This window comes from Varroa jacobsoni, unplaced genomic scaffold, assembly GCF_002532875.2.
Source record: "Varroa jacobsoni isolate VJ856 unplaced genomic scaffold, vjacob_1.0 scaffold_852, whole genome shotgun sequence".
NCBI lineage: Eukaryota > Metazoa > Arthropoda > Arachnida > Mesostigmata > Varroidae > Varroa > Varroa jacobsoni.
This window is the reverse complement of record NW_019213754.1, coordinates 46,384-74,018: the sequence shown is the minus strand read 5'-3', so window position 1 is coordinate 74,018 and position 27,635 is coordinate 46,384. Positions and strand designations below refer to the sequence as shown.

Sequence of the window (27,635 nt, the reverse complement as noted above, 5' to 3'; positions counted from 1 at the left end):
CTTTTGTGGTCATTACCTTCATACTTCCATATTAATTTAAATTTATACCAGAATAATATGGTATAACTTTGAATATTTGGGCCAAAAAAGCTGTTGTACCTCTAAAGATTATTATGTTTGTCTAAAAGTGTATTTGATTTTTAAGCTGGATAGAGGGTGCGTCCCAGTAATTGTCACCTTGTACTTTTATAGTAGAAGTCAAAGTTGTTATTATTATTATGATTTCTTAAACTTCTTTTTCTTTAAATTAATTTTTGCTAGTAGATATATACAATAGATGTCTGTTCGGCCTTTGACGAGTTTTGTCCGTCAAAATTTTAAAATTTTAAATTTGGTGAAGCAACTATCAAAAGGGCGCTTTATTCGCACAAAGATCTCTTTTTTTGCCCAGAAAAAAGCGGTGTTTCTAAAAACATTTAAGTGCACGCAACAAGCCTGAACTTAGTCATACATCTTTACGGAAGCATCGGGCAAAACGTAATCATATGTTGCCTCTAACGACCAAAGAAACGATGAAATTCTTATACAATGGTCATATCGTGTGTCAGACAACAAATCTTATGATTTTAATTACCGTGATCGTTTTTGCCACGTTTTTTTGCCGGTACAAAAACTAAACATTGCGAAATTGGCGGATGTACGATAAATGCAGTGATATATCAATTATAACAAGCTAGTAACTACGAACGTTGATTATCTAAAAAATCCGAAACTTGTAGTAAACTAGGTTTGATGCTACGCTCTGGCCATCTTCACGGTTGACCTAGAGTGATAGTGTATAATCCATTAGAGAAACCGCCCGAGTTTTCCGGCTCAGAGCTCTATTTACTATGACGAACACAGTGTGCATCGTTTAAGCACGATACATCTGTGCATATGCACAACATAAATAATGAATAACTGTGACGTGCGTTCTAGAAGTTCCGTCGTACCGGACGGTTCGTGAATCAGTTTCACCTTAATTTCGAAGAGAAGTTACGCATCGGCAAAGTCATTCAATAAGCTGAACCAGCATAATTTTCCAGACTTGTTGTGTCAGTGTAAAAGAAGTTCACTTAATTTTACAGTCCTTATAACTGTAGTAAAAACAAATAATATTGGAAAAATAGATTTTTGAGTAATGGTAACGAATCACGAATCTTAGCGTAGTTGAATATTGTTTAATTCTTGTTTATTATTGAAAAACGTTTATTAAAAGAGAGGAGTCTACTTGAAGCATACAGCTTTCACAAGGATATTTAAGGATGATGCTCCGCAAACATGCGCACAAAGAAGCATCATCAACGAATCAATCTAACTTGAATAGGAACAGGGATGTAAATATATTTGAATGGTATCCTACACTGGAAAATATGCGTTCGGTTAGACGTGCATATCCCGTCCCGTTTCAGTGATTTGCCCTCCCACCTTTTGAATAAAACGTCCAGAATTCCACCCTTATGTTTTCAACAATCAATTCTCCAGTGGAGTACCATGTATTGTTATTGTAAGTTAAGCTACTTCAATGTCATTCACTCGTCGTAGCAGTCGATTGATGCCAGCAATTAGTCATGGCACAGATGGCTTGGCCTATAGTGGGTCGATGTTCTTCTGGAAAGTATCAGCAGTTCGTTCATGCTTTCGTTATAAATGCTAGTAGCAGTAGTGGCGGAAGTGCGTGAAAAGAAGTTTCTGCGTATGGTGACGTAGATTGGTTTGGTCGCACGAAGTTGCACGGGAGCTAATGAGCTATGCGTGCTCGAGCATATGTCGGCGTACATACCCATTTCGTTTGTCCTTGAGCTCTTTTTTCGTTCGATAAACATCAACGGCCTTCGAATATTGGCTTCACCTACCGCTGAGTGTTGCGATGAACCTTATGTAACTATAAACTAAATATAAACTAGTGCGGTAGAGCTAAGCATAATTGTCAATATGATGGCCCCATGCCCATGGACGAGCAAAGTTAACCTATTAATAACTCGAGACTTTAGTTGTTTCATTTTTCATACCAAAAAGCTAATACTAAAAAACCATTTGTAAAGGAGAAAGCCCTATCGAAAATACACCAGTGAATATGTGGACAGAGATGACTAGCGTAGTTTTTGAATGGATTTTCCAGCATTTATATTTTCTACTGTCCTCACTGGAAACGACCAAATTGAAAATTCAAAAAAAAAAAACAAATTCAACCAAATTGGGTTACAATTGCAGTAGTCATTACTGATAACCATGGCCATACAAAAATGTCACGCAAATAAACCCATATATTTGAAAAGTGTCCTAACATTTAAACAAAAAATGCACATTATACAAACACTGAAAAAATAATTAGAGCCTCATAACAATACTTGCAGAACCTTTACGGTCCAAGAGTTTAAACTGGAGTGGCTTTCGGATTAACCTCATGCGTCAGCTCCATTGCAGCGTCAGATGTGTTAACGCTACATATTGCTATTTTTTAAATAACATCTACTTAAACAATAGCAATTATCTACGATATTGAACAACGTTTCCGACGTTTCTAGCTATCACTTCTCTTTCTGTTTTTTGTTCGATCGGAATAAATTCAGAAGCGCTACCACCCCACTGTTCAATGGTATCTATTGTATATATACTGTTGAATTTCACAATCTTAGTCGGGAACGCTCCTATGCGATGAAATAGGAAGGCCTTAGAGGTGGGATATCGATCTTGTAAGCTATGTCTTGTCATCAAAGCGCTGTTCGCTTCGATGTTCCCCTCTTAATTATCCAATTTGACCCCTTTTAAAAGGTTAAGTGCATGTCAGGTTCACTAACAATGTTTTTTCTTTAAAGTAGCGGGACGATGTAATCAGGCCTGGATGAATTTGTTGTGCACCGTTTTGGTCCAGCCGTTCTTAGCTCGCCCAGCACCTATTTTCCGAACATTCTAACGCTGACCTATCAGAGCACTCAAAAGCGACCTGCAGCACAAAGGACGCGAGCGTTCAACGTTGTCAGAATGATCGATGTTTTAACGTTTGATTTGCAAGAGGACCACCTTGGAGAACACCAATATGAGCCGAAGTCGCACATAAAAAATGAGCGAAATTTAGGTGAGTGGGAGAAGGTTAGGGGTGCAATGCGATCGGATGCACTAAAATACTAGAATCTTATGATGAGTGTATATTTAAGTTGTTTAGTTCATTAAAGCTGAGTAAACAATACCTCAAGCAAACAGTAGGACCAATTGCTCAAGCTTGACTATTCTGAAGTATTCGACATATGCCTCCCAAGTAAATCATGCTGAATTCGCCCGTTATTCTATGGGCGATATATGGCTAGCCGCGGCCATTAGAGTATTTACCAGCCAAACTTAGCTTAGGCCACACTTAGGATTAGGCGCCCAGTTTAAAACTTAGATAAGTTTTCTTATAAACTTAGATAACTTCAAAATTCATCGTATTCCATTGTAACAGCCAGAAAATGCTTCCGATAGTAAGCATTTGCATATATTTTTCTAACTGTGATATTTTGCTGTGAAAACAAATCAATGATTTTTTCTGCGAAAATCAATCGTACATTTGCCACTTTCTAATTGACCTTTAATAGCAATGGTCTCAAAAACACTCGAAATGGGAATTGTTAGGTGGGCGAACCGATGCGTTCAACAGGATTTTTGCCCTGATTTCTGGATGTCCTCAGATGGAAGTGTGTTTACACAACATTGCGCGCACCCCAAATTGTAAATCAAAAGAGAATAACTGTCGTCTATACTTAGTTTTTGTGCCGGGCAAATATGCTACGTGCACAGTTGAATGAAGATAGATCACCGCTAAAATGGTATCTCGTAACGGCCCAATTAGGTATGCATGCTCATTAATATTGGACGCATGTATGCGATTGATCCCGAAGATTCGAATCCGGGCCCAATGCTTCACGGTGGTACCGAGGCCTACCGTGGAAGACGTTGTTGAGGCTTACCGTTGAAACAGTCATATTACTGGAAATAACGCTTTGTGCGGAAATTTCCGCGTCCAGTTACAGCTAAAAACAGGCCCATTTTAAAAATAAAACGATGTTTGTGTTCTGTTCATTTAGGAGGTTGTTGAAAGCTACAACCTGATATACATATTTGAAGGGCTGACTTGTACAAGAAACATGTAATTTTGCCCTTGATAAAATATAATAATATCAATAAAAGAAAAAAGTCAAAATATTGGAATTACTAAAATATACATTTGTGTATATATACAGGGTAAGCGAAAGGTCATCGAACAGCTTGAAAAAAGTCCCCTGACAGTTTTAAAAAGGTTTCTTGGAAAATAGAAGGTTTTCATTTGAAATCTGTTACACTAGCCGCAGATAAGCTAATGATTATAATGAAAAGTGGGTCTGACTGTGGACCTTAGTGTCATTTTTGTATTCTTATAAAACTAATAAAGTGAAAAAAAGATACAAAAATAAATAAACTAAAGGCGTACTATAGGGTATTTTAATATCAGTCAACAAAAGCATTTGATTGCCAACAGTGCTTATTCATTGCATTTAAGACACATATAAACGCTACGGCATTATATTGGAGCATTATAGGGAAATAGATTTTGATATTAGGATGCTCTTGTCTTTATACAGTTTAATTTCAATATCAATTTCTATAAACTAATATAGTAGACCTAATTATTGGAGTTAAGCTTCCAGATGTTGAAATAGTGTTACAATAAGTTTTTCAAGATTTACAACCAAGGCTAGAAGAATTAAGTAAATACTGCAGTTAGAAAATGCCGGTCGAAGTCCACCACACTACCGTAGGGATTATACAAATGTGAGGCCTGCTGTTCATGAACAAAATTTTTGAGATTTACCCTATTAAACGTAAAAAAAAGAGTGGAAAACAGGCTCGTCTAAAAGAGCTTTAGCTATCTGTATTTTCCAAGCCTGGCAGCTCACTGGTTATTAACTTAATTCATTGTCCAGTATCAAATTTAATTTTGCTATTCTACGACAAGTAAAAATAGAGGAAGGTAGGCAGGCGGTCTAACCTCTAGAAAAGGTTGTTGCAGAAATATAGGATAATATAATATTAATAATTTATTATACAAATTGAAATATTTTATAAATTAAAATTCTCGATCAATGTACCCCTGGGTGTACATGGTATGAAAGGCTTTAATACCGCTATGTACCATATTGCTTCAATGCCATATAATGATAGAAAATTCGATATGAGTAATTTAGAGGTATTATATATAAGCCTGGTTTCCTACAGTGTCCTGACCTTTATTGGAATGCACAAGTGATCTTGCTTCGAACTACTACGGTCTGCATAATTTAGTTTAGGACTGCCTGTCATTGCACACAGTGAGGGAAATTAATTATTACAATATTATCTCATTATTATTATTGATTTCCCTTCATTATTTTTTTGTATATACAGTGAGATCCGATACGTACAATTGTATTCCACTGGTTTGTGCTTGTAAGTACGTATTAACATAAATTGTTATATAGAAGTTTTAAACATTCAAGCTGAAAAGACCTTCGTTTTTAGTTTCTCAGTGAATTTAAGATGCATAAGAAGATAATAAGATAAAAAAATAAGCTATAACAATGGCGTAATCGATGCTGACCGTTTTGATGGGCGAATGACTCTGTGTTGTGACACCTCTTTCTAAACTTGAACTTCTTAGTTGGCTTGATACACCAAAATAAAGTTCGATCCGAGGTATTAAGTAGTTCAGGTCAGTAAAATCTGATTTCTCCTTCAAATACAGAAAACGCGTACGGATAACTAAATATGAGCTTCCGAAACTTATCACATACATCAACTTCATTTTTTTCTACCACCAGAAAAATAATTAGTAAGTACATCGATTCGAATAGAGGTTTTGAAAAGAAATTTTCCTCAAGACGCCCAAGACATGCTCTTCATTTTGATTCATCCGTTACTTTGTGTAATATATGCTGCATCCGGAAAACGATCAGAGATACTGGAATCCTATTAACTACTGTCTATCAAACGGTATACATACGATGGGAGATCGACAGATCCCTAGAATGGTTTAGCCGTAACCATCCCCTCGATCAAATAACGAGGAAACCAATAAGTAGTTAAAATACAGATGCTTTTTTCGCATAGATTACCATGTAAGTAATGCGATTCACCTAACTAACACCGACCCTAGTACGGTTTTCACTGTCCTAAAATGTTGACGGAACGATGCGGCCATAGGTCAATGGTGGGTATACGAATGTAGTCGTTATATACATTACAGATCTACTAAAGCACACTTATACAACAAGTATTCGATTCTAAGTTAAGTCTGTAGTTTTATTAATTGAAACGCCGGGCTGTTAGAGTGTATTGTATTATGAAAAATGTATAGTTACGTCTAATCGGATAAAGTTATAATGCGATAAGTGACGTAAAGTGCGCTTTCGCAGTTCCAGTGTCCGTGTTCTCTTTGATACAAACGGTCAAATTATCAATGTTACGTTTGCGCTTTGTATTAGATGCACATGTGTAAATCTGGAAAGGTAAAAGTACTATGCCTTGCTTTCTTTTGAACTTATAACGCCTCGCGAACTATATCGGAAGCGTAGTAGCTTAGCTTTGAAGGTCTCGACATCACTTTGCCTCAGTTAACTCGCTGGGAGCCTACGGTAAAATATCTGCTACTCATCCTCTAATCTGAGTCATTAGTACTATCAATTGTAATTTTTCATAAGTTCGGAAAACTTGGAAAAGGTCAAGTTAATTAGAATACAATGAATATATGAATCTGCACTTTTACATGAGTAAGTAGCGCGGATATTTATATACACGAAACATAGATCAGATGACGACGCACACAATGATAATAGTAATTGCATGAATTACCGTCTTATTATTATTATAAATTGGTCATTTTAGTTCTAACAGAAGTCCGCGCTGTCGGACTCTCAATTGAAATCCTGGCATAGGCAATATAATATACTAAAATGTCTTCGATATGTTTGGCTACAGGTATAGCCCCTACCAGCCTATCTTTATTGCTGGGTTAAAGATTAATATCGGGCTGTGGAAGAGTTTTGGATGAACCAGGCATCTAGGACCGTTTCGAAAACATAAAGAACTCGTTTTGTTTCGCGTAGAATGTAAACATAAACAATAATTTGTAAAAAATTATTATATATATATATACACACATAAAAGTATCGAAGGTTTTATTAGCCAAATGGCTTTAAAGTGTATATATGAGTCGCGTTCCATCAGCGTAAAAAGTGCGCCCTTTAGTGCCAAGATGCGGTGTCGGAAAAAAAACGGCAGAGATGGTTCTAACGCATTCAGTGTAAAAAGAAAGATCCATTTTTGAGTGGTCGACCAGTTATTGATAAAATGATTGCAATTGCTGAACAAGCCATGACATCATCAAGGATCTAAACATTTAGCATTAAACAGTCTTAAACCATTTGCAGAAGGCTGGCTACAAAAAACATCTCAAACTGCCCGGATGCCACATGAGTTGACATCAACTAATTTACTCGATTGTAAATCTATCTCCAGAGAAACTCCACAAAAGAGCTGAATAAAATTGAGCGAAATGTTCGAAGCGGTGAACCGCAAATGATGAGCAGATCAAAAAAAAATACAGTGGTGGGACTGGGAAAAACTCGTGCATTGTAAACGAGCCGCTGTCGTCTGCCAAAACTATCTATAATGTCAATACCATTACAACAAACTATCAACCGGAACGTGTGGAGAGAAAAGGCGTTATCTTTTGCCATGACGTTACCAGACTGTATCTATCTTTAGCTAACCGACAAAACTGGGAAAACTTCAATGGGAAATTTCATTGCATCTGCTTGTTGTGCTCTTATAGCTTTGTTTGTTTGTTTGAAACCCCACAATGAGTTTATACGAACCAGCTGTAGCAGCAGCAACACTTTGCACTTGAAACTATTATGAAATCGGGTTAAACGAGAAAACGATGTGGTAGCGTCGATACGTTTTTTTCTAAACGTATGAAGACGCCTACGTTTCTAAATTATTTCAGTCAACTTTCTTCACGTTGTCTTTTCTCGTGTAACTGCTGCTACTATTATTGCAGGTAACTGACTGCCGAACAGAAGACCTAATCGATATCGTATGGTCGTCAGCTTAGCGACATCTTGCATTTCCTAGAGTCGAGAACCGCATACATGGCCGCCGAATAGTTCGAATTTTAATTCATGAAATTACCATATATAATGCGTTGTCCAACGAGAATCCACTAATTCTTATTATGGCATTGTCGATTCGTTCAGTTGGACTATCAAAGAGGTGTTCGCCAACGTGCATCTGAAACGAGCCTGTAAGCGGCTAAGGATCCGAATGGGTGCCTTGTTCACACGTAACGCTCACTATTTTGAATAAACATGACCGTCTGAAATTACATTTTTACCACATGTATATAACATCATTGAAATGCATGTTCTTGTTTAGACAAATCTTACAAAGAAAGCATAGCGGAAATTAGAAAAATAGACTATCCTCTATACAATATGCTCTAAAAATTCTACACATTGTTTAATGGGTCGTTGCTACCGCTTTTTTTTTCGGGATCTAGTCATTTGAAAATAATGAGTAATTGAAGAGTATATTTTGAAGAAGAAAGAGTGTGAAAATGTAGCAGAAATATAAAGGAAATATTGCAAAGAGTTTTAACGAGATCTGTTTACGTGGCTGATAATTAATTGGATACAAGATGAGTTAGAAACGGATGGAGCTCGTCAAAGTGTTCGTAGGAAACGTTTCGGAAGGTCAAGAACATCAAAAGCCGAAAGACCAGCTAAAAAAGAGTACAGGAAAGTTATGACAAAACACTCAACAAATAACACAATCATATCGTGGTACCGGCATCAACAAACCAAGTATCCATCGCATTTTAACAGGCTGTAAGAGGAGATGTTGCTTTCTAACAGTAGTACACGCCATCAATAAAGATAGTTTTGGTTGGAAAAATTATTTTACGAGTCGTGTTTCTGTCTGTTCCTTAGACTTGATGTTCTTGGCTTTTTTCATACACAGGTATCCTAAGGATGAGGTCTTCAACAGAAGACCGGTGTCATTTAAAGATTTGAAGACATCAATTGAACAAAGATGCGCTACCGCACTAAACGCAATGGTTATTGAAATTATGAATCAATAGCCCATAGTTAGCAGCAGCGTATTTATCATAGCGGTTAATTTTGAGCGTTTACGGTACGAGGCAACCATACTTTTTATGTAGATTCGTTTGTGATTTGAATATTACTATAGTAGATAAAGATCAAGATTATAAACGTTCAAGCTTTTTATATTTCTTTGAGTTACCCTCTATTATAGCGTGAGATATCTGAATGCGAACGTTCTTATGAGTTTCCTCTAAAATTGTACGAAAAAAATAAAACTTTGCATGTGCTAGACGAGTCTCTCCGAACAGTCATGCCTATTGAACCCAACCATCATTCGCCAGGACTAGAGCTTTAACCTGGGCCCTTGACCACTTTCAGGTTTGTTTCAAGTGCTTTTTTTTGTAAATGTGTCAACATCTCCTTGGTAGCACCTCTGAGCAAGTCTACATTGTCGTGTCAAAACTCGTGGGACACTCGCTCGAAAATGCTTTACATAGAGCCGCAATTGCGACAGTAGCGGCCGCTAGCGGATTCAAATTTTGCGCGCTTGAGCCATTGTAATTTATCTTGCGCGTGTGGGAATTGGCGGAGAAGCTAACGATAGACTTTAAACTTGTATCGATTTGCATAGAGCTGAAGTGACAGCTTTAGTTTGAGTATTGCGAAAAGATGTGATATATTAGCTATTCGAATTCGTGTACAACGATTCGTTTATGAACGCAATGCACCGAGCACAATGCAGCGCACCTACAGGTGACTTTCTTTCACCCGAAAGAACCTTCGAGGGTATATAATTGATGAAGCATATCTGGGTGACACAGTCCATCGTGACTTCGAGTATACCGTACATTGAAATCAAAGGGGACAACTATCCACTAGCAACCATCTAGATAACGCGTTGCCAAGGAACAGCTGACAATGTATTCGATGCGACGGGGGAGATAGTATTATTCAATAGCTGGCTATCTGGATATATATCTGCTACAAACTATTCTATGTATGTAAAAACAATGGAAATTTAGCTCTTAAAGTTTGTAACACATTTTTTACCTTTGGCTCTATTTTTGCACGCTTTTACTCTTCGCCATATTTAAAGCGATGGATTTCTATGCAGCGAGGCTTTTCTCGCTCAATACATGCTCTTTCCTAAAGACAGTAACAAGTACTTATTTATGAGCATCGTTTGCATAGGTCTAATATGATAATTTTTTTTACCTAGAACCATCAAAAAAACGACGTGCCGAAAAAGAAAAGACAAACGAGAAAGAGAGATATCGCTTTAATCGCTATGAACGAATGTATGTTATTAATTTATATGTAAATGGCGTTTTAATGAAAGGATCCTATTGTAAAATGCTAAACGTGGACCGATCCAAATACACATAAGAGCATTGTCCAATATATTGGCGCACGCCAGCAAAACGCAGCAAACGACGGTTTATAATCGCCAAAAACCGACCAAGATGTCATTTTTGATCTGCGGTGTAGCGTCGATTTGGCACCCAAACGCGTCGTCCATATTGTTGTGAGTATATAATACCGCGTAATTTATAGAACGGCATAGAACTAGTATTTTCCACATATTTAGTATGCAGAAAGTAACTGCTTTATCGTTTTGTATGGGAAATGTCATCAAATACTAAATGCACAGTAAGCATTGAAATGAAATTGTACAAGAAATGTTCCAGTTTCCAGATTCATAAAGAAAATTTGAAAAATCTTTCCCGCTTCTTAAGTGTCAGACTTCTACGTAAGCTTGTCCTTGTATTATGCGAAACGACCGCGAAGTTAACAAATATATACCAATTGTACTAATTAATTTGCTCTAATAAAGAACATTTGCATTATAACGATATATATATATATATATATATATATATATATACATATAGTACCCCATGCGGTCCATAGGATAATATGCCAGCTTCTATATATATTTTTCGTGGCACATAGCATTAGTAAGCTTATAGGTAGATTTTGCTATTCTTTGTATGTACAACAACATATTGAAAAGCGTTTCATAGTTATAGATATCTTTTTATGCTGCTATATTAGATGTTATTTTTAAAGGAGCTGAAGTTCGCAAAGGACTAAAAGTTAATTCTAGTTAAGCAATTTGAAAGCAACAATGTCCGCTAATAATTCCTTACTTCGACATAATACCTTACAATACAAAACATTTAGACATTTCCAAGTTATCAGACTTAGACTTCTCTCGATTACCACATTCACGACAAGCGCGCATAACCTGGGATCACATACTATACTTAGTAAGCCCACCTCCAACACCGCTCGCGCCGTCAAACCATAACGCGGACCCTCGCACATAGGACATCTTTCAGTGCACGCCTTGTGGGTTCTGCTATTGCGATCACTAATGATGTTAGCAGTGGCTAGCACATCTCACCTTTCCACGAATATTGGGCATATGAGCGTGCAGTATGTAAGCACCAACGACTCTTCCGTGAACACATAGACAGGTACCGTAACACTGCCGAATCATTTATGGGGTGCCCGTAAAATTGCTGCCAACGCTCCGGTCGTAATTCAGAAACATATGTGTCCAAAAGTAGCAACCCATCTTCCCTAAGGAAGTCCCAATGTAAATCGACCTCAAGCCTCTACCTCGAAAAAATGTCCTGGAGGGTTTCACCTAATCATCTTGATTCTCAGGGTTCAGTTGGCGGTAATCGACGGAACCCCATCGTTTTAGTCATTATCGAAGATTCTCGAGGTCGTCGCCTAGCAGAATTATGCGCTAATGGACACATCGAGTTTGCACGTACCCCAGGAAACCTTGGTACGGAAGGACATATCGAATGCAACGAGATCGCAAAGCTCGGGGATGAAGCTTTCCTACTGGGTCCTCGAACAATTGTGGTGGTCTCTTGTTCTACAATTGAGCACCTCTCTTCGATCAGACCGCAGCGTAGCAGCTATTTCAAAGGATTTACAATGTTTGAAAATGATCTGTTCGTATGGACCAATAATGTTGACCTATTTCATTTAGCGCCATGTCCTGGCGGTCATCGACAGCTGAAGTTAGTTGGTCAGACCGACATCGACTCACATAAAACTGGAGTGATAGTTCAAGTTCGGGTGCTTCGAAAAGATGTGCTGAAAAACTTGTTCGAGTTCGCGTATGGCGATCCGATTATCAATGCGATGCACCGAGTAAAATGCGATGCAACCACCGGCGAATTCATCTCGCGAGAAACAGTGTTCGAAGGAGCGCGAATCGATGCACTACATCCGGTTGGTGTGGACACTGAGAACTCTGAATATACGATTCATTGGGATCGAGGTGAAAGCAACTTATGGCTTGTGAAGCTTGCTATGGGAGAAGAAGTCGTCCGAATTGTGGTGTCTCAATACTGCTATGAATTTAAAACAGCATTTATAAGTAACTCGCACATCATTATCAAATTTAGAACTAGTCCAAAATTATATGTCCTGACTATGCTTAACGTCAAAACACTACTATCTATATCGATTCGGTTTGGGGAAGGTGAGGAAATTACCAATATCGTCCCCTTGCTAGCAAACATGTAATTGATGTGTGCATAACAGTGAAGTCCTAACGCGAACTATATGTAGATACGCATATAGTTACATATGTTAACAACACCAGTAAGCAATTGACTAACAAGGCACGTGCCTGTTTTAAACTATAAACGAAATTGAAGGATTTTATAAATATAGCTCTTAAATTTTGTAAAACATCTTTTACCTGCTGCTCTACTTGTGCGCGTTCATCAAATGCGTGATCAATTGTCTTTTAGTATTCAATGAGAGTTTTTGGTTTGAAATTTTTGTGAAACGTTTTGAAATATTGATATTCACTTTAATAAACAAGTCAAACATGATTATTATATTAAAAATCCATATCAGCAGCTACATATCTCTGCATTGCAAGTAGTACAATTCCTTGACAACCTCTTTATGAGAGAAAAAGGCGAATACAAAAAACAAACAAGGAAAGATGGCTTTTATTACCATTAATGAACTATTGTACCAACTATTCATTTGTACAACTTTACTCATTAATAATCGACTAATTATTAGATCACATTGTACAAGGTTGTATTGGCTCCTATGTGTTCATATTTACATTTAGAAATGAGCCGTCCTAAGCGTTCGCGCCTATCCAGTAGATCCTGTCGGCTATAATTTGTCGCTGTCAAACTAAAAATTGAGGAACATACCCGTATATGGAGCAAACGATCTTAGGCACATACACACTTCTCGTCAGAATATAACACTATTTGATTTGCTGAATTACAAAAAAAAAAAAAAGGCAAGTTTGATTATTGCCTGACATCTGCGGAAAACGTCTTCAAATAATAAATACAAGGCGAATACGAAAATTAAATTGTACGATATTTCCAGGCTTGTTAATACCTTCTATACATGTTTATATATATAGATGTAGATGTTTTTCGCTTTTTGAACTTTACATTTCCATTTAATTATATTGAGATACCACCACTAAGTTAACTGATTTATGCAGCTTATCCCATATTTCCAAGTTTATTGGAATAAAAATTATAATGGTTTGCGTTCGCCTCATTAACGGTACTACAGTAAAACATTTTATAATAAACGCAAAACATAAGTGACACTGACTACGAAGGTTGAATTCTAACAAAAAATATTTTTTTGGAACTAACAGATGTCTCACTTTAAACACACTAAAACTTTGTGAAATTCTGTTAGTCACGCTTTTTTAAGTGTTTCAGTGCCAATCAATAAAATACTGCAAATGTTTAGCGTTACCGTTTATGTCAAGCATGCTCTGTTTTCGGGTTAATCACAAAGGGAGGCTAGGCATGATACATTTGGATTTATTAAAATGGTCATAATGTAATATAAATACATTTACATTAATTTGTAGGAAATCGTTATCCCCGGTGCGGGAACCACATTTTTTTCTCAACTGTTTAACGCGGACCTTTCTAAAGTCCCTAAAACCGTTGCAAGGGATAAAATTGCAAAGAGTAGCTACGCATGGGAAACGCTCGGGTAATATCATGTACGCAACATATCTGCTTATTTTTTATTATTACTATACATCTTATATATATGTTTAATATATAAAATGTATATATATATAAGTTATATATTCGACAATAAAGATGTTCTCAATTAATGGAGAAAAAAATTATCTCCATCGTATTGTAGAAGTTGGTTATGCCACGCTTTGGATTAGATAGCAGATATTTTCTGTTATAATGGAATTTCGATTCGTAGCAGATTGCCAGACGTTGCAGCCTGGATTCGAACCTGGGCATAGGCACACTTCGTTTCACGCTGAGGGCGAAAATCGCTTCCTGAACAGAGTTCTAATGACGATACCGGACTTAAAACTCGAAACAGAAAGACTCGCAGACGTTCTAAGCCAGTGGCTACCCAGTGCTAACAGATCACAAAACAATCGATGGCTGGTTTTTACTTAACGCTAGCAGATCCGATACTTTAAATTCACTTAAGTCTACGCTTACCTTTCGATTACCACATACACTATACTATAGTCCTAAGTTTTGATATGAAGGGTGATTAGCTTATAATCGAAGATTCCTTTCCGCCAGTCATATGGCATGGAGCTTTATTACAGTTTGGAGCACCTTATTATTGACGATCTGATTCACTTTTAATCACCAGCAATCAGCCGCTTTAAAGATAGTTTTATTTCGTTTCTCTTCTACAGGATTTCGCAGATAAGACACGATCGAGTGAATTCTTTTGTATCAATCCGCAAGACACCCAAATATAGAGCTTTGTGACCAAATATAATCGTTCAGAACTGTGTGGTGCTAGATGTTTAGTTATTTTACTACTTAATTAGCACAGCTACTCACTTGTCGGCACGCTGAGCTCTATAGTTAGTCGATGACTACAAGAAGCATCTCTCAGGACGAAATTTTGAAAAAAAAACGACAAAATCATCATTGGGCCGTTTCTTTCGATATCTACGTTATTTTGAACAACTTTATTTATATATATACATGCATATATATAGAGAGAGAAAGAGAGAGAATATTGTAGAGGTACACGGGTCAGAAATTTAGAGGGATCTGGGTTACTAGACTGTTTTCTTTGGTTAAATTTTAAACGGTCGGGTTATATGCGAATTTTTATCGAGCTATTACTAACCAATAAAGAAGCGTAACCATTTCGATTATTAACCACGATTCCTTATATTCTAAAATTACGTTTTGACGTAGCAGACTGAAATCTAGTTACGTTTGTCAAAAATCCCTACGTGAAATCATATCACGCGGTCGCTCTGGGCGTCTGTCGTTCAGGGTAAGACGGGGCTGTAGTTTTACACTCGCGGTGCCATATATGTTTGTTATCAGCAACGCGTAGAAGAAATTTTGACAGCATTATTTATATTCATGCAATGGAAAATTCCGGTAAAAGGAATCGCGAATATATGCGCCACACAGTGGATAATTATGATTATAGATCAGAATTCATAATTGATTGGTATATTGGTAATAGGACCATCTTTCTACGCGCTTTAGTCCACTCAAGACGCCCTTGAGGAGCGACATGCACGTCCCTGCTGTTCCCATTCTCTTATCGAACAAAAATCAAGCCGTCGATTTACTAGCATTTTTCAACAGTGTCTATGCAGTGATGCCTCATGTGGACCTATGCTAGATGAATAGACCTGTCTAACTCGACAGTAAATTATGAAAAGAAAAGACTGGCTTCTAGCCATAACGAGCTTATTCTAGAATAGAAAGCATTTTTATTTTAACTTCGTTGGATAATTGACTTCTGCTTACGAAATCATTAGTGACCCATATAGACCCACTTTGTGAGGCTATCATTATCTTAAGAACGCTCTCATCTAAGTGCAATAGAGTGAACGAAAAAGTTCAGTCATCCTACTTTATTGGATCCGCTTATTGATGCACCCAAAGTGGCCACAGAGGAAAAATGTTTACTGTTTTTAACACCATCAAACAGAGCATCGATTAGCTTGAACTTCGATCGGATCTACGTGCTATACTACGATTGCGCTACGTCATTTAACGGTGATAACATTCAGTATTATTGACACAACTTTAAGTGAGAAGTACGTTACCAAATAAGCCTTACTTGTTTCAAAGACGGGGAGCTGCCTTTTTTGTAACTGAAAAGAATGTCTGAATATGACAGTTCATAAGAGCGGTAAAATCAAATCGATTATGTTTTTTTCACGTCAGCAATGATATTTAAGTCTTTAATGTGTTTCCCGTTCCATTGTCATGATAGCCACGATGTCAAAAGAAAGTAGAAACACCTCTTGCGAGCCATAGATTTCAAGCTCGTACTGAAGAGCGCACCATGATACAAAGCAGACCTTTCTTTGATCACTATGACTAAAGTGTGTTGGCTCGAAATGCAACGTGTTATAGAATCAAATTCCGTAGTCATATGAGTCCTCAAGGTGTTCTAGAAACAGCCCTTCTATTGACCAGGATACCGCTTTGTAGGTAAATATGGAAATCACTTCTTAACAATTCTGGGCTGCCTAAAAACGCGAATGTATTAGATTTGTACTAAACCCAAAATTGTCAACGAGCTTCGTTAGCCTAATGAACAACAGCTATATATATATATAATATATATATATATATATATATATAAAACAGAGGAGGGGTGGTTCATGCTTTTAATGACGTTTGCAGGGAAGTCATAACAATCCCCAAAGAAATTAAAACTTCGTTTTGATTCAAGAGTAAGCATTTGTGCAAGAATTTGGTTTAGCAACTAATCTTATATGACCCAATTTCCTGCAGTGGCCAGGTGACCTCTTAGTTAATACGCCGCTTACCGTGGGTGATCATTTCGGTAGCTATGTATCGCTTCACACACTGCCCATCGGGTTTATATCTCAAAATATTTAAGACAGGAAGGTAAATTACGGGTTGTAAATATTCTCTAGAAATAAAAGTCGCAAAATTATTTCCTCAAATTGGTCGATATCTTTAGGTGGCTCAAGCGTATTGAGGCGGGAATTTCTCACAAGCTTATCCAGCTCGTTGGTTCGGTTTTGTTGAAAAACCCCAGTGCGATAGAGGACGGCGTGGCAAAATTACACCCCCGGAAACGGTGACATAGATGGCTCAGGGCGACAGCCTCAGCTCCGTACTTAATTTCATTCCTCCTAAACGATTTCCCAAGCAGTAAAATCGGTGAGTCCGAATCTGTGAAAGCAAATGTTATATTGTATGCCGATGATCTCTTAATTTACGAGGTATGACGTTTCGAAATTCGGCAGACATAGGCCCGTTTTCAGTTGCACATAAGAGACGTTGGTCTAGAAATCAACGTTGACAACGCTAAGGCTATGAAGTTTAGAAAAGTAGAGTTACTACTAGAAAATAACACTGCAACTGTTCACTCCTGAGTCACATTAGAGTCTATTTAGGTGCTATATAGGTCTGTTTCTTCCTTGTTGCATGTAACAAAACGTATTGGATAAACACTGGTAGCGAATGCTCTCAAAGAAAGGCCGTCACCCCTCGTTCTGAATACGACAAAGCATTGGGCTTATATTCTTCTTGCCATAACCGCTATGTGTATTTGCTAGCGGATACACTATTTATTGATGACCTCTAATGTCAGCTATCTGGAACGAACGGCCGCAATTCCTTGATACCGGTACTGTACTGGACAAAAGATTGTGGAAGCCATCTAGCAGGTAGGGGATTACCTTCTTTAAATAACGTGGCCCAGACAAAAAGAACGTCATTGTGGCGTTATGTACTATGCACTTCATTTTATTTTTAATTCTATTGCTATTTTAAATTTATAAAACATTTTATGTTTATATTGCTTGTATACATGACACCTGACAAAGATGAACATAAATGATGAAACAGATACAGCTGTTTCAACTGTATCTGTTTGTAGACAAGATAAAGCAAGAAGCTAAAAGTACTTACACATATTAGGGCGTTTAGTATTAAATGCGATATGATGAACAATATTTTTCCAACTCTTTTTTCATAAATATAATTAGATTATTATTTGTTGAAGTATGGACCTTTACTACATACGACTATTTGTCACTTGGCCATTTGGGATAACGCTTTATTTAACCGTTACAGGAGTTTGTACGCTCTCGACAAAAAAATTCCGACATCATGAAGTTCGATCACGTTCCTATTAAGAAGTCACCAAGATATCAATGGTATTCTGTAGCAGAAGGATAATTCCGGTTATTAAATCCGGTATTTTTGGTGTTTTGATCTGTACGATGTAAGGTTTAATATAATAAAAGTGCATTATATCTGTTGAATAAGCTTCGTTTCATTTACAGTCTTTTTTCCATTGCTAACAGTGCACTCTAGCCGTAGTCGACAAATCAGGAACTCATAAAGCTGCAGGATAGTACCCGCACTAGACGACTACACAGACAGCAAAAGTTTGTGTTGTTACACATGTGCTTCATGGCGATATTCCGCTCACTGTTATGACTCGGAGCAAAGGAAAATGCCTCTACTACCTCACTTTAGGTCCCCGTTCATATTGCGTGACACTAATTTGTCCAATTGATTTACTATATTCATTTGAAAGGGATCAAGTACGATAACGCTAGATACATCGAATGTCAGTGCTACGACCGGCACGCCTCGACCGACTTGTGTCGGCCTCCACCACAGGTTTCAGCACTTCGGTACGCGTGACATAGGATCTTTTAAAAGACCCATCTTTTGCTGAAACTTTTAAAACCAGCAGCTTATGGTACTTCCAGTAGTAGGTCCTGCACCGAATATGAGGTTCATACGGCGGACTGCCTCTTCCGCTGTACTTTTGAGATTATTCTCGACAACTCGGTGTTCAAATTCTCCGTGGCAAACTGCAATTCATTTGTTGGAGGTTGGACCGACGATATTCGAGCAGACGGTTGTTTTGAAATACGAAATTAATGTTTTTCGCATTTTATATTAAATTCGCTAGGCTAAGGCGCTAAAATACATTGAAAATTCCAAAAAAGCATCGCTTTGTCAAATATATTCTTTTATTCTATGTACCTCTATAAAAAATTTAACCACACATTTTTTCGGCTATTGTTATTCATATTTTGAACGGGCTGAAAATAATGTTCATGCAAGCATTTTTATTAATTAACAAATAGTCGAGCGAAATGTATTTCTATAGCTAGTCTATAGTCTATAGTCCAACTTTCTAGTTTTTTTCAAACATTGCTCTAACATGTACACCACAAGTAATGCCCCAAAATACAATACTATTTTTTCTTACGGGTCGATCGTCTTAAGTAATTCTATTCCATTGATCCTTAGCACCATGTATTTATCTCGAAAGAAGTATGAACGATGAAGACGAGTCCGTTGAATGTGCAAAAACCTCCTGTACTCGTAATTCAACGTTTTCTCTACCACGGTCGCCAGCACCCGAACCTGTAAAAAAAATAGAAGAAACGAACGAGCAGAAACTGACGGATATGAGAAAAACAATGCTAAAATTTACGTCAAAAACTCATGTATGATCATATTCATTCTATGTGGTTCTACTAAAGCAGATTATGTACTGTCACATTGAAATGGATTTATTATAATCCTAAAATACTTTTCATAGCTTGCGTAAAGGAACAGCTAGAAATGTTATGAAATTCGTCATGTTCTAATGTATATTTACTGTACAAATTTTTACCGAAGAAGAAAGGTGTTTAACTCACCATCGTTTTGTCAATGAGTGGCCTGCCAATAATGGAGAAGTCGGTGCCACCAACCAGCAGTACTTTCTCTAGCGAAATAGTTTCGCCAATTTCGACCGGCAAATGGGCTTGTATAGCGATCATATCTTCAGCTGTTACCTTCAACAGTTGACGATGTGCGTTTGATCAGAAGTCTACATGTAACATGAATCCTCAAGCACATAGTATACGAAAAAATCAATCCCACTTTCGCAATTCCTAGTGAATGCTGCTACGAAAGCTCTCTGAGATCTTTCTACTTTGTGTCGACTTTGGCAAATAAAAAAGGACAAGCTTTTCCACTAAAGTTTCTATATCAACCCGCAACGATGCCAAAAGGAAATATGTCTGCATACCTTGAATTGTTTACCATTAATAAAGACTACCGCAAATAATCTACTGTACGTGTCTTCAGTTATCTGCCGATTGATCGCGCCAATTACGTCGTCGACAATACGATAGTCTCGCATTTCATCCACAATTTCACCCCGATGCACTGGACCCGCCGTGGCAACACCAGCCTGTGAGCAGCCGAGATCCAAACGTAAATCTGACGTCAAAATTAACTGTATATACATTTCAGCTACTCACAAAAATTTGTCAATTTAAATATCCAATAATTATTGCACATATGAATAATGTCCACTACATATCATTACCGAGGATGCGTAATCTATGTAAACGTAAGGCTTTCGGAACTTCCATTAAAATTGAGTAGAGATTACTATCATACTACCATACACACCTTGGAAGTGATGGGGACTCTGTTTCTAAAACCATTCCTGCCAATGACGTTGAGGCCGGTGGCAGTTGATGATAGGACACGCCTGAACATGTTGACACTGGTTAATAATTAATGCTGAAATTTGGGGGAATTTATCGTCGAAAACAATCGAGGTTGTCTTCAGCTAATAGTAGGTCTGAAAATATATGCAAAAAAGAAAAACGATTTTTGCCGTTGCTTTGTAATTTGTCACGAATACACCAAGTAAGCAGAGGACAATTCGTAGTCATTCGATAAATCAGGCCTAAAAGCCAAATAAAGCAGAAAACTCGTTTTAATATATATAGTTCCTGCCACGCAACGTACTACTATCTCTAAGGTGACAGTTTTACTGTTACTAAAGGCGTACTAACTAAACACTTTTTTCATTGTTGTTCTTTAAGAAAAACAAGTCCTTGAAACATTGGCAAAAGCTGAATGTTGACCTTTTTAATCCAGGCAAATGAGCACTAAAATGTATGGACTCTAACAGTATGCAATATGGCCTGTTATTCGTTTCATACGAGTCTTAAAAAATAGGTTGAAATAACAGTAAATAAATTAAGTGCTACCACAAAGATGTGGATATGACTTCAGGAGAAAATTACTAAATGCAGCTGAAGTGTTAAGCACTGCAGGCCGACTTTTACTCCATTGCATATTACAGTAACGCTGTCTACCGCTCATAAAAACTATAAAAGAGCCAGCGTCTATCAAGTAATATATCAATAAAATCCATTCAAGTCTGTAAATTAAATAAACAAGCCTAGGTATTTTCTTATGAATTTAATGTAAATCTAAATCCAGACTCGGCATGTTATAACTTACTGTTGCCTTTTCAAAGTTTCGGCGAACTTTGAGCTAAGCATTTCCTATAACAAAAGTTTCACAACAAAGTTTGCCGACATTCCACAAATATCCCAATCTCTCTATCTTCCGATGTATATTCAAGCGATTTATTACATCACTGAGCAACATGATCCATTTATCTTAACGTCGAAACAGCGAATCAAAAAATATGATTAATATGAAACTCACAGTTCTAGCGAAAACTGATCCTTATTCCTCGAAGTACTCAATTTATATCTTTCTACGACAATTGCAAATCCTTAGGAATGCCCAAGACAGAAATAATGCACACTCTATTGCCATTGAACAGCTCCATGTTCTTCGCTGCGCGGTACCGATGAGGATACTTTTAATCTGTAAGACATGTGTGGTACCTCACAGTATCACACGTTGTCCCTGCGCACACAGTAATTAGCTAATATCTCCGACTTATAACGCGAAATCTGCATATGTTTACTTGGCAAACTTTCAAATTAACTTACAGTGACTTTACTGTCTTTGAATATAAAGCTAGTTACGTTCATTTCCGTGTGGCACGGGTGATGCGAGGTTGTGGCACCCTACCCTTGACTGCAAAATAGTGGGTTCTAAATTCGAACACTTGTTGTGCATGCAAATAGAAATTTCTTTACCAGTTCCTTTCGTTACTTTCTAGACTCACGTTCTATTCGGAAGTTCCAACGGCATCAGGATAAACTTATAGAAAGGTGGGCAGTACAAGAGCGTATGCTTAGATTACGCGTAGAACGACCTACTGATGGCTAATATGTGACAATCGGGACCATACCTAGGAACGCATGGTAGTCCCGGTTTGAATCCAGGCGTAGTCGTACTTTGTTTTGTGGTGCGAACAAGTCGTCTGATGTAATTCCTAATGGCGGTTTCGGAAGTAAAACTGAAAAAAATAGCCTGAAGTACCCTAGAAGTCTATAAATTCATCTAAATACTTGTTTCTATCACGTTTGTGTAGAGCTTGATTCGACATCGTAACAAGGTTTGTTAGTGTGTAGTGGCCAGGGTGACTACTTTTCCTACCCATCAAGCTTGTTCACTTTGTTTAAATGCCTTATCTGATGTTAGCGTCCTCTGTAAAATTGTTCGTCTTGCCTCCGAAAGCTATTGATGCTTGGCTGTTGAAAATCGACAAGTTAGTTGCTGGATTGTTTGCTAATAATCATTGTTATTACTAAATGGCCAGGCTTTCACGATGTCTCTTGGTGGTAATCAAGGTATTATCGGACCTCTGGGTAGTGATGTACCTTCTATTATGAAAACACACTGTCAACATCTACAAATTAATGGTGACCACATAAGTGTTGCCATTACACCATTTTCCAATCGTTTCTTCGTCATCGTGTCCTCCTACGGCAAAATCGGAAACCTTCTCGATATATCAAGGGTGAGTTGGCGTTTGTGAATCTTTCTTTTTGGCGATATAATACATTTTAAACGAGTGGCCACAAAATTTCCGGTTTATTTTACACACTCCGAGAAACAAGTTTTCCCATAATTTCAGATAGTAAGATGTGTATATGTTGTAAGCTACTGTGTGCAAAATATTTGTGGGGGCGAATTGAAACGTACCAGCAAGAATTCCCTAACAAGCTTGGTGCCTGTTTTTTTAAGGAATCAGTCCCATATGAAGCGTCATTTGGAGTTTCTGCTGGACGTGCCGATAACGACGACGTAATTTCAGTGAACCGACTTCTAGGGGCGGAAGATGAAGGTGTCGAAACGGCGGGTCGCTACCTAGCTGAGAAGATTATGGTGAAAAGTAATGGAAGAGTTAATTCAGTCCTTCTTGGAATTAGTCTCACAAACTATGAGAAAGTTATTGTTAAGGAACTCACCGAGAAGATCTTAGCTATGCTGTGAATTCGCCGTTAAGAATTAAAATCGTATGTGTATTTATGTTAACAGTAATAAATGGTTTTTTGTAACAAAAATGTTTATTACGATCAGGTCATTTTAGGTTATCTTTAGAACAGCATTGGCTAGAGTTATAAAAAGCGTTTTATCCAAGCGGGTGCAAACGAACGCTGTTTAGTAACGCAGAAATAGTAATTCATGCGAAAAGAGAAAACAAGGATAAGGTAACGCTTAGAATAGTGCGGATCAACAGTGACTTTACAATAAGACTGCTTTTTGCCAACTATATTTTTTCTTTAGATCTGCTTCTCACTTAACTCTTAACACATTTTTGCCTCTGATTCTATGTATACATTGTCACAGCCTGTGCCTTGCTTTAAGCAAATATTAATATGGCCAGTGTACTGCACTCAAGACCTTTGATCACCCATTACTGAAAAATCAGCTTAAATATTTTTTGGACTTATTCAGCAATATACGACAACAAGCAGACATTTGTTTATAGATTGCGCCTTCTTGAGACTTAGCATTTAAGGCTGCGTTTACTTTAGCAGTTTGATTCTCAACACCCTATGCTTTTTAAAATGTGCATTTTTGCGCATGTCTCTTTCAATTGTTGGAGACTTAAGCAAACTGATTACAGTGCTTACGTATGTGAGTAGCGAACACGTCTGGAATGTGGAATTTCATCTATATATGATGCAGGAACTTTGTAATGTAAAAAGGGTAACGAAGGATGTAATAGTTATATATACTGTCGGCAGACGAGAAATAGTATGTGGAAGAAAAAAACAGTTGCTTTTCACTTAAATAATGTCCATCCCATTTTAATCCTTTTCTTTAGGTGAAACCAAGCTTCTTTAAGCCATTTCGCAGATGACAATGGGTCCACCCAGCCAAGAAAAAGCTGATTCACATTCGGCGGCTTTGGCTTCCGCCAAACTTTCGGATCAAACGTCAACATCAAATTGTCAGCGCAGGTCGCAGCGCAGATCGACAGCTGTCTATGAGTGCATTTTTTGCTCGATCACTTTCACAAACCGAAACGAACTCGAAACTCACCTTACGTCTCACGTGGATTGCTCCCCTGAGACGGAATCCGAAAAGGTTCAAGATGATGCAGTACGACAGGAGGCACTCTCTTGTCCAGTCTGTAATGATTTTACAACATGGAGGCAGGACGAACTGCAGCAACACTTCGATAATCATATAATGGGTACGTAACAAAAACGTTGGATTATTGGGCTGCAATTCACAGAATGTTATTGGTTTTTTTTCTCTATGGCAGAATATTTCATGCACAATATTACTGTAGCAAAGAATTACTTATAGGTTCTTTACGTTTGTATATTCATTATAACAACTGACGAATGTTTTTAGACGTTCTACTATAAATAGGTGTCTGCAATTAATTCAACTATTCCTTATAAGGAATAAACATTTGTTTCATAATAATTGGTTAAATGCTGTCTCTTTTTTTTCACAAATCGCAGGCTACAAATGTGTGTTTTGCGATTTTACGACTCTGAGGAAAACTCGTCTACGCAGCCACTTACCTCAACACGCGTTCGAAAGGAACTTCAAGTGTGAACTATGCGGAATGGGCTTTTATAAAAATGACCTACTTAGTAGACATAAAAAAACGCATGGACCAAAGAACTTTGCGTGTACACAATGCGATCACACAAGTAGGTGTCTTACTACACTCGGAAAAATAATTGTTTTTGCCTTGTTTTATATTAACTCATTGAAGCTCTCTCCTAAGCGAAAGCTGTACATTGAAATATCGTTAGTCTAAGAAATTTTTAGATTTAAACTGTATTACACTACTTGCAGAATGAATGAGCAAAACAAACTATATGGCGACTAGAGGAGTACGAATTAATTTCTCCGTCTTTCGTTTTCCACTGTCTGTTTTATTGTGGTCTTTACTATGCTTGATCCTGATATCCTTCCAATGAGAACAGCGTATTCCCAACGTATGCTCAACGATCATCGTATACTCAAACATTCATCGGATAAAGTCCACAAATGCAAGGAGTGTGGTCAACATTTTAGACATTCGGCAGATCTCAGCATTCACCGAAGAAGGGTTAGTCATAAAATACCACACAAAAAAGTTTGTCCAATACTGGAATGCGAAGAAGTGTGAAGCCGTCAGAAATAAGGCAATGTACAAGGCAATAATAGGACGGATTCTTTTTTCAGATCCACAACTTGCAAAACACAAAGTTTGGCAAGAGCGACATCAAGCGTTGTCCTGATTGCACGTTTGAGACTAAACGAAGACCCGAGTTTATTTTGCATCGCTACGAGGTAGTAAAGAGATGTAAAGCTCAGCAACTAATAGATAAAGACAAAAGTTTGGATTAATTTGAGAAGTTTTCTAAAGGCAGTTAATCATTCTTATAAATGCCAGTTAGCGAAGCGCTAATATTACACAAAGGCATCACATTCATTGCTTTGTCGTCTCTTATTGCAGGTTCACGAGTCGTTTCCTATGATACGTTCGGATTCGATGGAACTGCAGTGCGCGATGGAAGGTTGTACGTTTTCTATTGACTCCGAACTAAAGTTCGTCACACATATTCAAGCAAAACATAGAGCTGCAACAACGTCGAGCAGTGAAAAAGATCAACAACAGTGCTTGGTAAGTTTTGGAAACTTTTTGAGTTTCTGTACCGATGGACTCCGATATTCCCATCAGATGTAAAGAAAGTTATGCATTTTGGACCATTTATTATGTTACTCAAATTTTGAATGTTTTTACCGACGAGTGCTATGATAGCTACATTTTGTACGTGCATTGCAGTCATGTCGGCTGTGCAGAAAGAAGGAGACCTGTACACACACGAGCAGTGGACGACCTCGCGGCTCAAAATCAGCGAAGAAGAAGAAACCGAATACCACTGCTGGCACCAGCAATAACAATAAAAATACTAGTGACTGTAACACCGATGTCGCTATAGTTGGCTGGGATTCAGCTCCAATCAGTTGTAACAAGGACAAAGCCAAGGAAACTGCTGAAGACAGCATAAAGGATTTCCCTACTTCCCAGAAAGAAGCGGACCCGAGGCCCGGTTCTGCCCAACAGCATACACAGCGACAACCAGTCGAACAGGTCGGCATTATGCCAATTTCACCTTACGTCGTTCCAGAATCGACAGGAAGCACCGAATTATCTTAAAACTGCTTAAAAGTAGTGGTTTACGAATCCTTTTACGCAAAATTTTTGGATGAAATTAAGTGCATCAAATTTCGTATGGTGCAATTTTTAAACGCTCGCTGGTTTGAATCTATCAACGCGCATCTGTGCACAGCATGTGTCAATAGCGTACGATATTTAAAAAGATAGGATAGATCAATAAGATTATTATAACAGAACGCGTTTTGTACCTGAAACTTGCTCGATAATACCTATTATTAATAAATATCGTAGTATAAAAACATATTGAAGAATCATCACAATCAAAAGGCCAATCAATATTTCGTATTCTTGCAGGAAATCGCTTCACTTGTGAATGACTGCCTTTAGCAGGCAACAGGTAATGCTAATTCAAAAGACAAACAATCTACTATAACAATTATGTCCAGGTTCTCATTAATTCCTATGCCGCGACGACAACTACAGTCACTTCTGTGTGGTTAATATTACTCACATCGTTGGTCTGTGTGTAGTAGATGCTAGATTCAGATGTGCCGCGGCAGATGATCAAATCTGTTATAGTTCTTGTCAAAAGAAGCTTACTAGATCAGATATTTTGCACAGGTCCAAAAGATAACTCAACCAGTACTCTCAAGCCTGAATGTCTAGCTCAATTAATGGCCTTATGGCTGCATTTTGGGTTTTGCGCAGTATTTACGACCGATGCAAGACGGTCTAAGCACCTGTTAGAGTGTCTTGAGAGTGTTACATTAAAATACACGAGACTTTTATTGTAAGAAACAAGCGGTACGTTGCATCCACCAGATGATTAAAATAACTATGGTAAATTCACTATGCGGAGCAAAAGATGTCTGTAAACGTCAATATCGTGTTGTTTAATTCTTAACTTTTACTAACTAAAGCAAACCGAATGTACATCTTTCGTCATACGCACAATATCCTGAAAATAAATATTGTTTGTTAGCGCCTTTGTAAATACTTTTTCGTGCATTGAGATGACAAGAAGATTAGGTTAGCTTAGAACCATATTCACTTGATCTTAGAGTCCACTGATATACATGCCTCTTTATATTGTAATACATAAAATTTGTCACGAATACAAAAGTATCAATCATCAAAGATGTCGATTTTAGAGCGATTAATATGGCAAATACAATGCTCTTTTGTATGATGTAGTCCTGGAATATATTAACC

General features: G+C 37.6%; 2 protein-coding genes and 1 long non-coding RNA gene across 9 annotated transcripts; 2 read left to right on the top strand and 1 right to left on the bottom strand.

The window, feature by feature from the left end:
- Positions 1–2,837: 2,837 nt before the first annotated feature.
- LOC111264377 (uncharacterized) lies at positions 2,838–18,378 on the top strand. 3 transcript variants are annotated; one of them, XR_002682830.2, is made up of 4 exons: positions 2,838–3,058; positions 17,064–17,266; positions 17,567–17,775; positions 18,185–18,378. It is a non-coding gene; the product is annotated as an uncharacterized LOC111264377 (long non-coding RNA). The 3 variants fall into 3 exon arrangements; XR_002682831.2 differs by lacking the exon at positions 2,838–3,058 and adding an exon at positions 10,353–10,602; XR_015312668.1 differs by lacking the exon at positions 2,838–3,058 and adding an exon at positions 15,880–16,123.
- A 698-nt stretch (positions 18,379–19,076) lies between these two features.
- Positions 19,077–22,198, bottom strand: mRpL21 (mitochondrial ribosomal protein L21). Of its 2 annotated transcripts, none has more exons than XM_022840239.2 (5): positions 22,068–22,198; positions 20,540–20,714; positions 20,151–20,315; positions 19,777–19,914; positions 19,077–19,498 (listed from the first exon to the last, which is right to left on the bottom strand). In XM_022840239.2, the coding sequence occupies exons 2-5, from the start codon at positions 20,627–20,629 to the stop codon at positions 19,337–19,339; spliced, it is 555 nt and encodes a 184-aa protein (XP_022695974.1). In that variant the 5' UTR covers positions 20,630–20,714; positions 22,068–22,198; the 3' UTR covers positions 19,077–19,336. The 2 variants fall into 2 exon arrangements, with proteins under 2 accessions (XP_022695974.1, XP_022695973.1); XM_022840238.2 differs by lacking the exon at positions 22,068–22,198 and adding an exon at positions 21,596–21,748.
- On the top strand, positions 21,972–27,417 carry LOC111264374 (uncharacterized). Of its 4 annotated transcripts, XM_022840229.2 has the most exons (10): positions 21,972–22,113; positions 22,605–22,805; positions 23,033–23,304; positions 24,120–24,491; positions 24,769–24,963; positions 25,243–25,367; positions 25,484–25,591; positions 25,758–25,925; positions 26,088–26,396; positions 26,778–27,417. In XM_022840229.2, the coding sequence occupies exons 4-10, from the start codon at positions 24,152–24,154 to the stop codon at positions 26,808–26,810; spliced, it is 1,278 nt and encodes a 425-aa protein (XP_022695964.1). In that variant the 5' UTR covers positions 21,972–22,113; positions 22,605–22,805; positions 23,033–23,304; positions 24,120–24,151; the 3' UTR covers positions 26,811–27,417. The 4 variants fall into 4 exon arrangements, with proteins under 4 accessions (XP_022695964.1, XP_022695960.1, XP_022695963.1 ...); XM_022840225.2 differs by having other exon boundaries at positions 26,088–27,417; XM_022840226.2 differs by lacking the exon at positions 21,972–22,113 and adding an exon at positions 22,200–22,400 and having other exon boundaries at positions 26,088–27,417.
- The last annotated feature ends 218 nt before the right edge of the window (positions 27,418–27,635 follow it).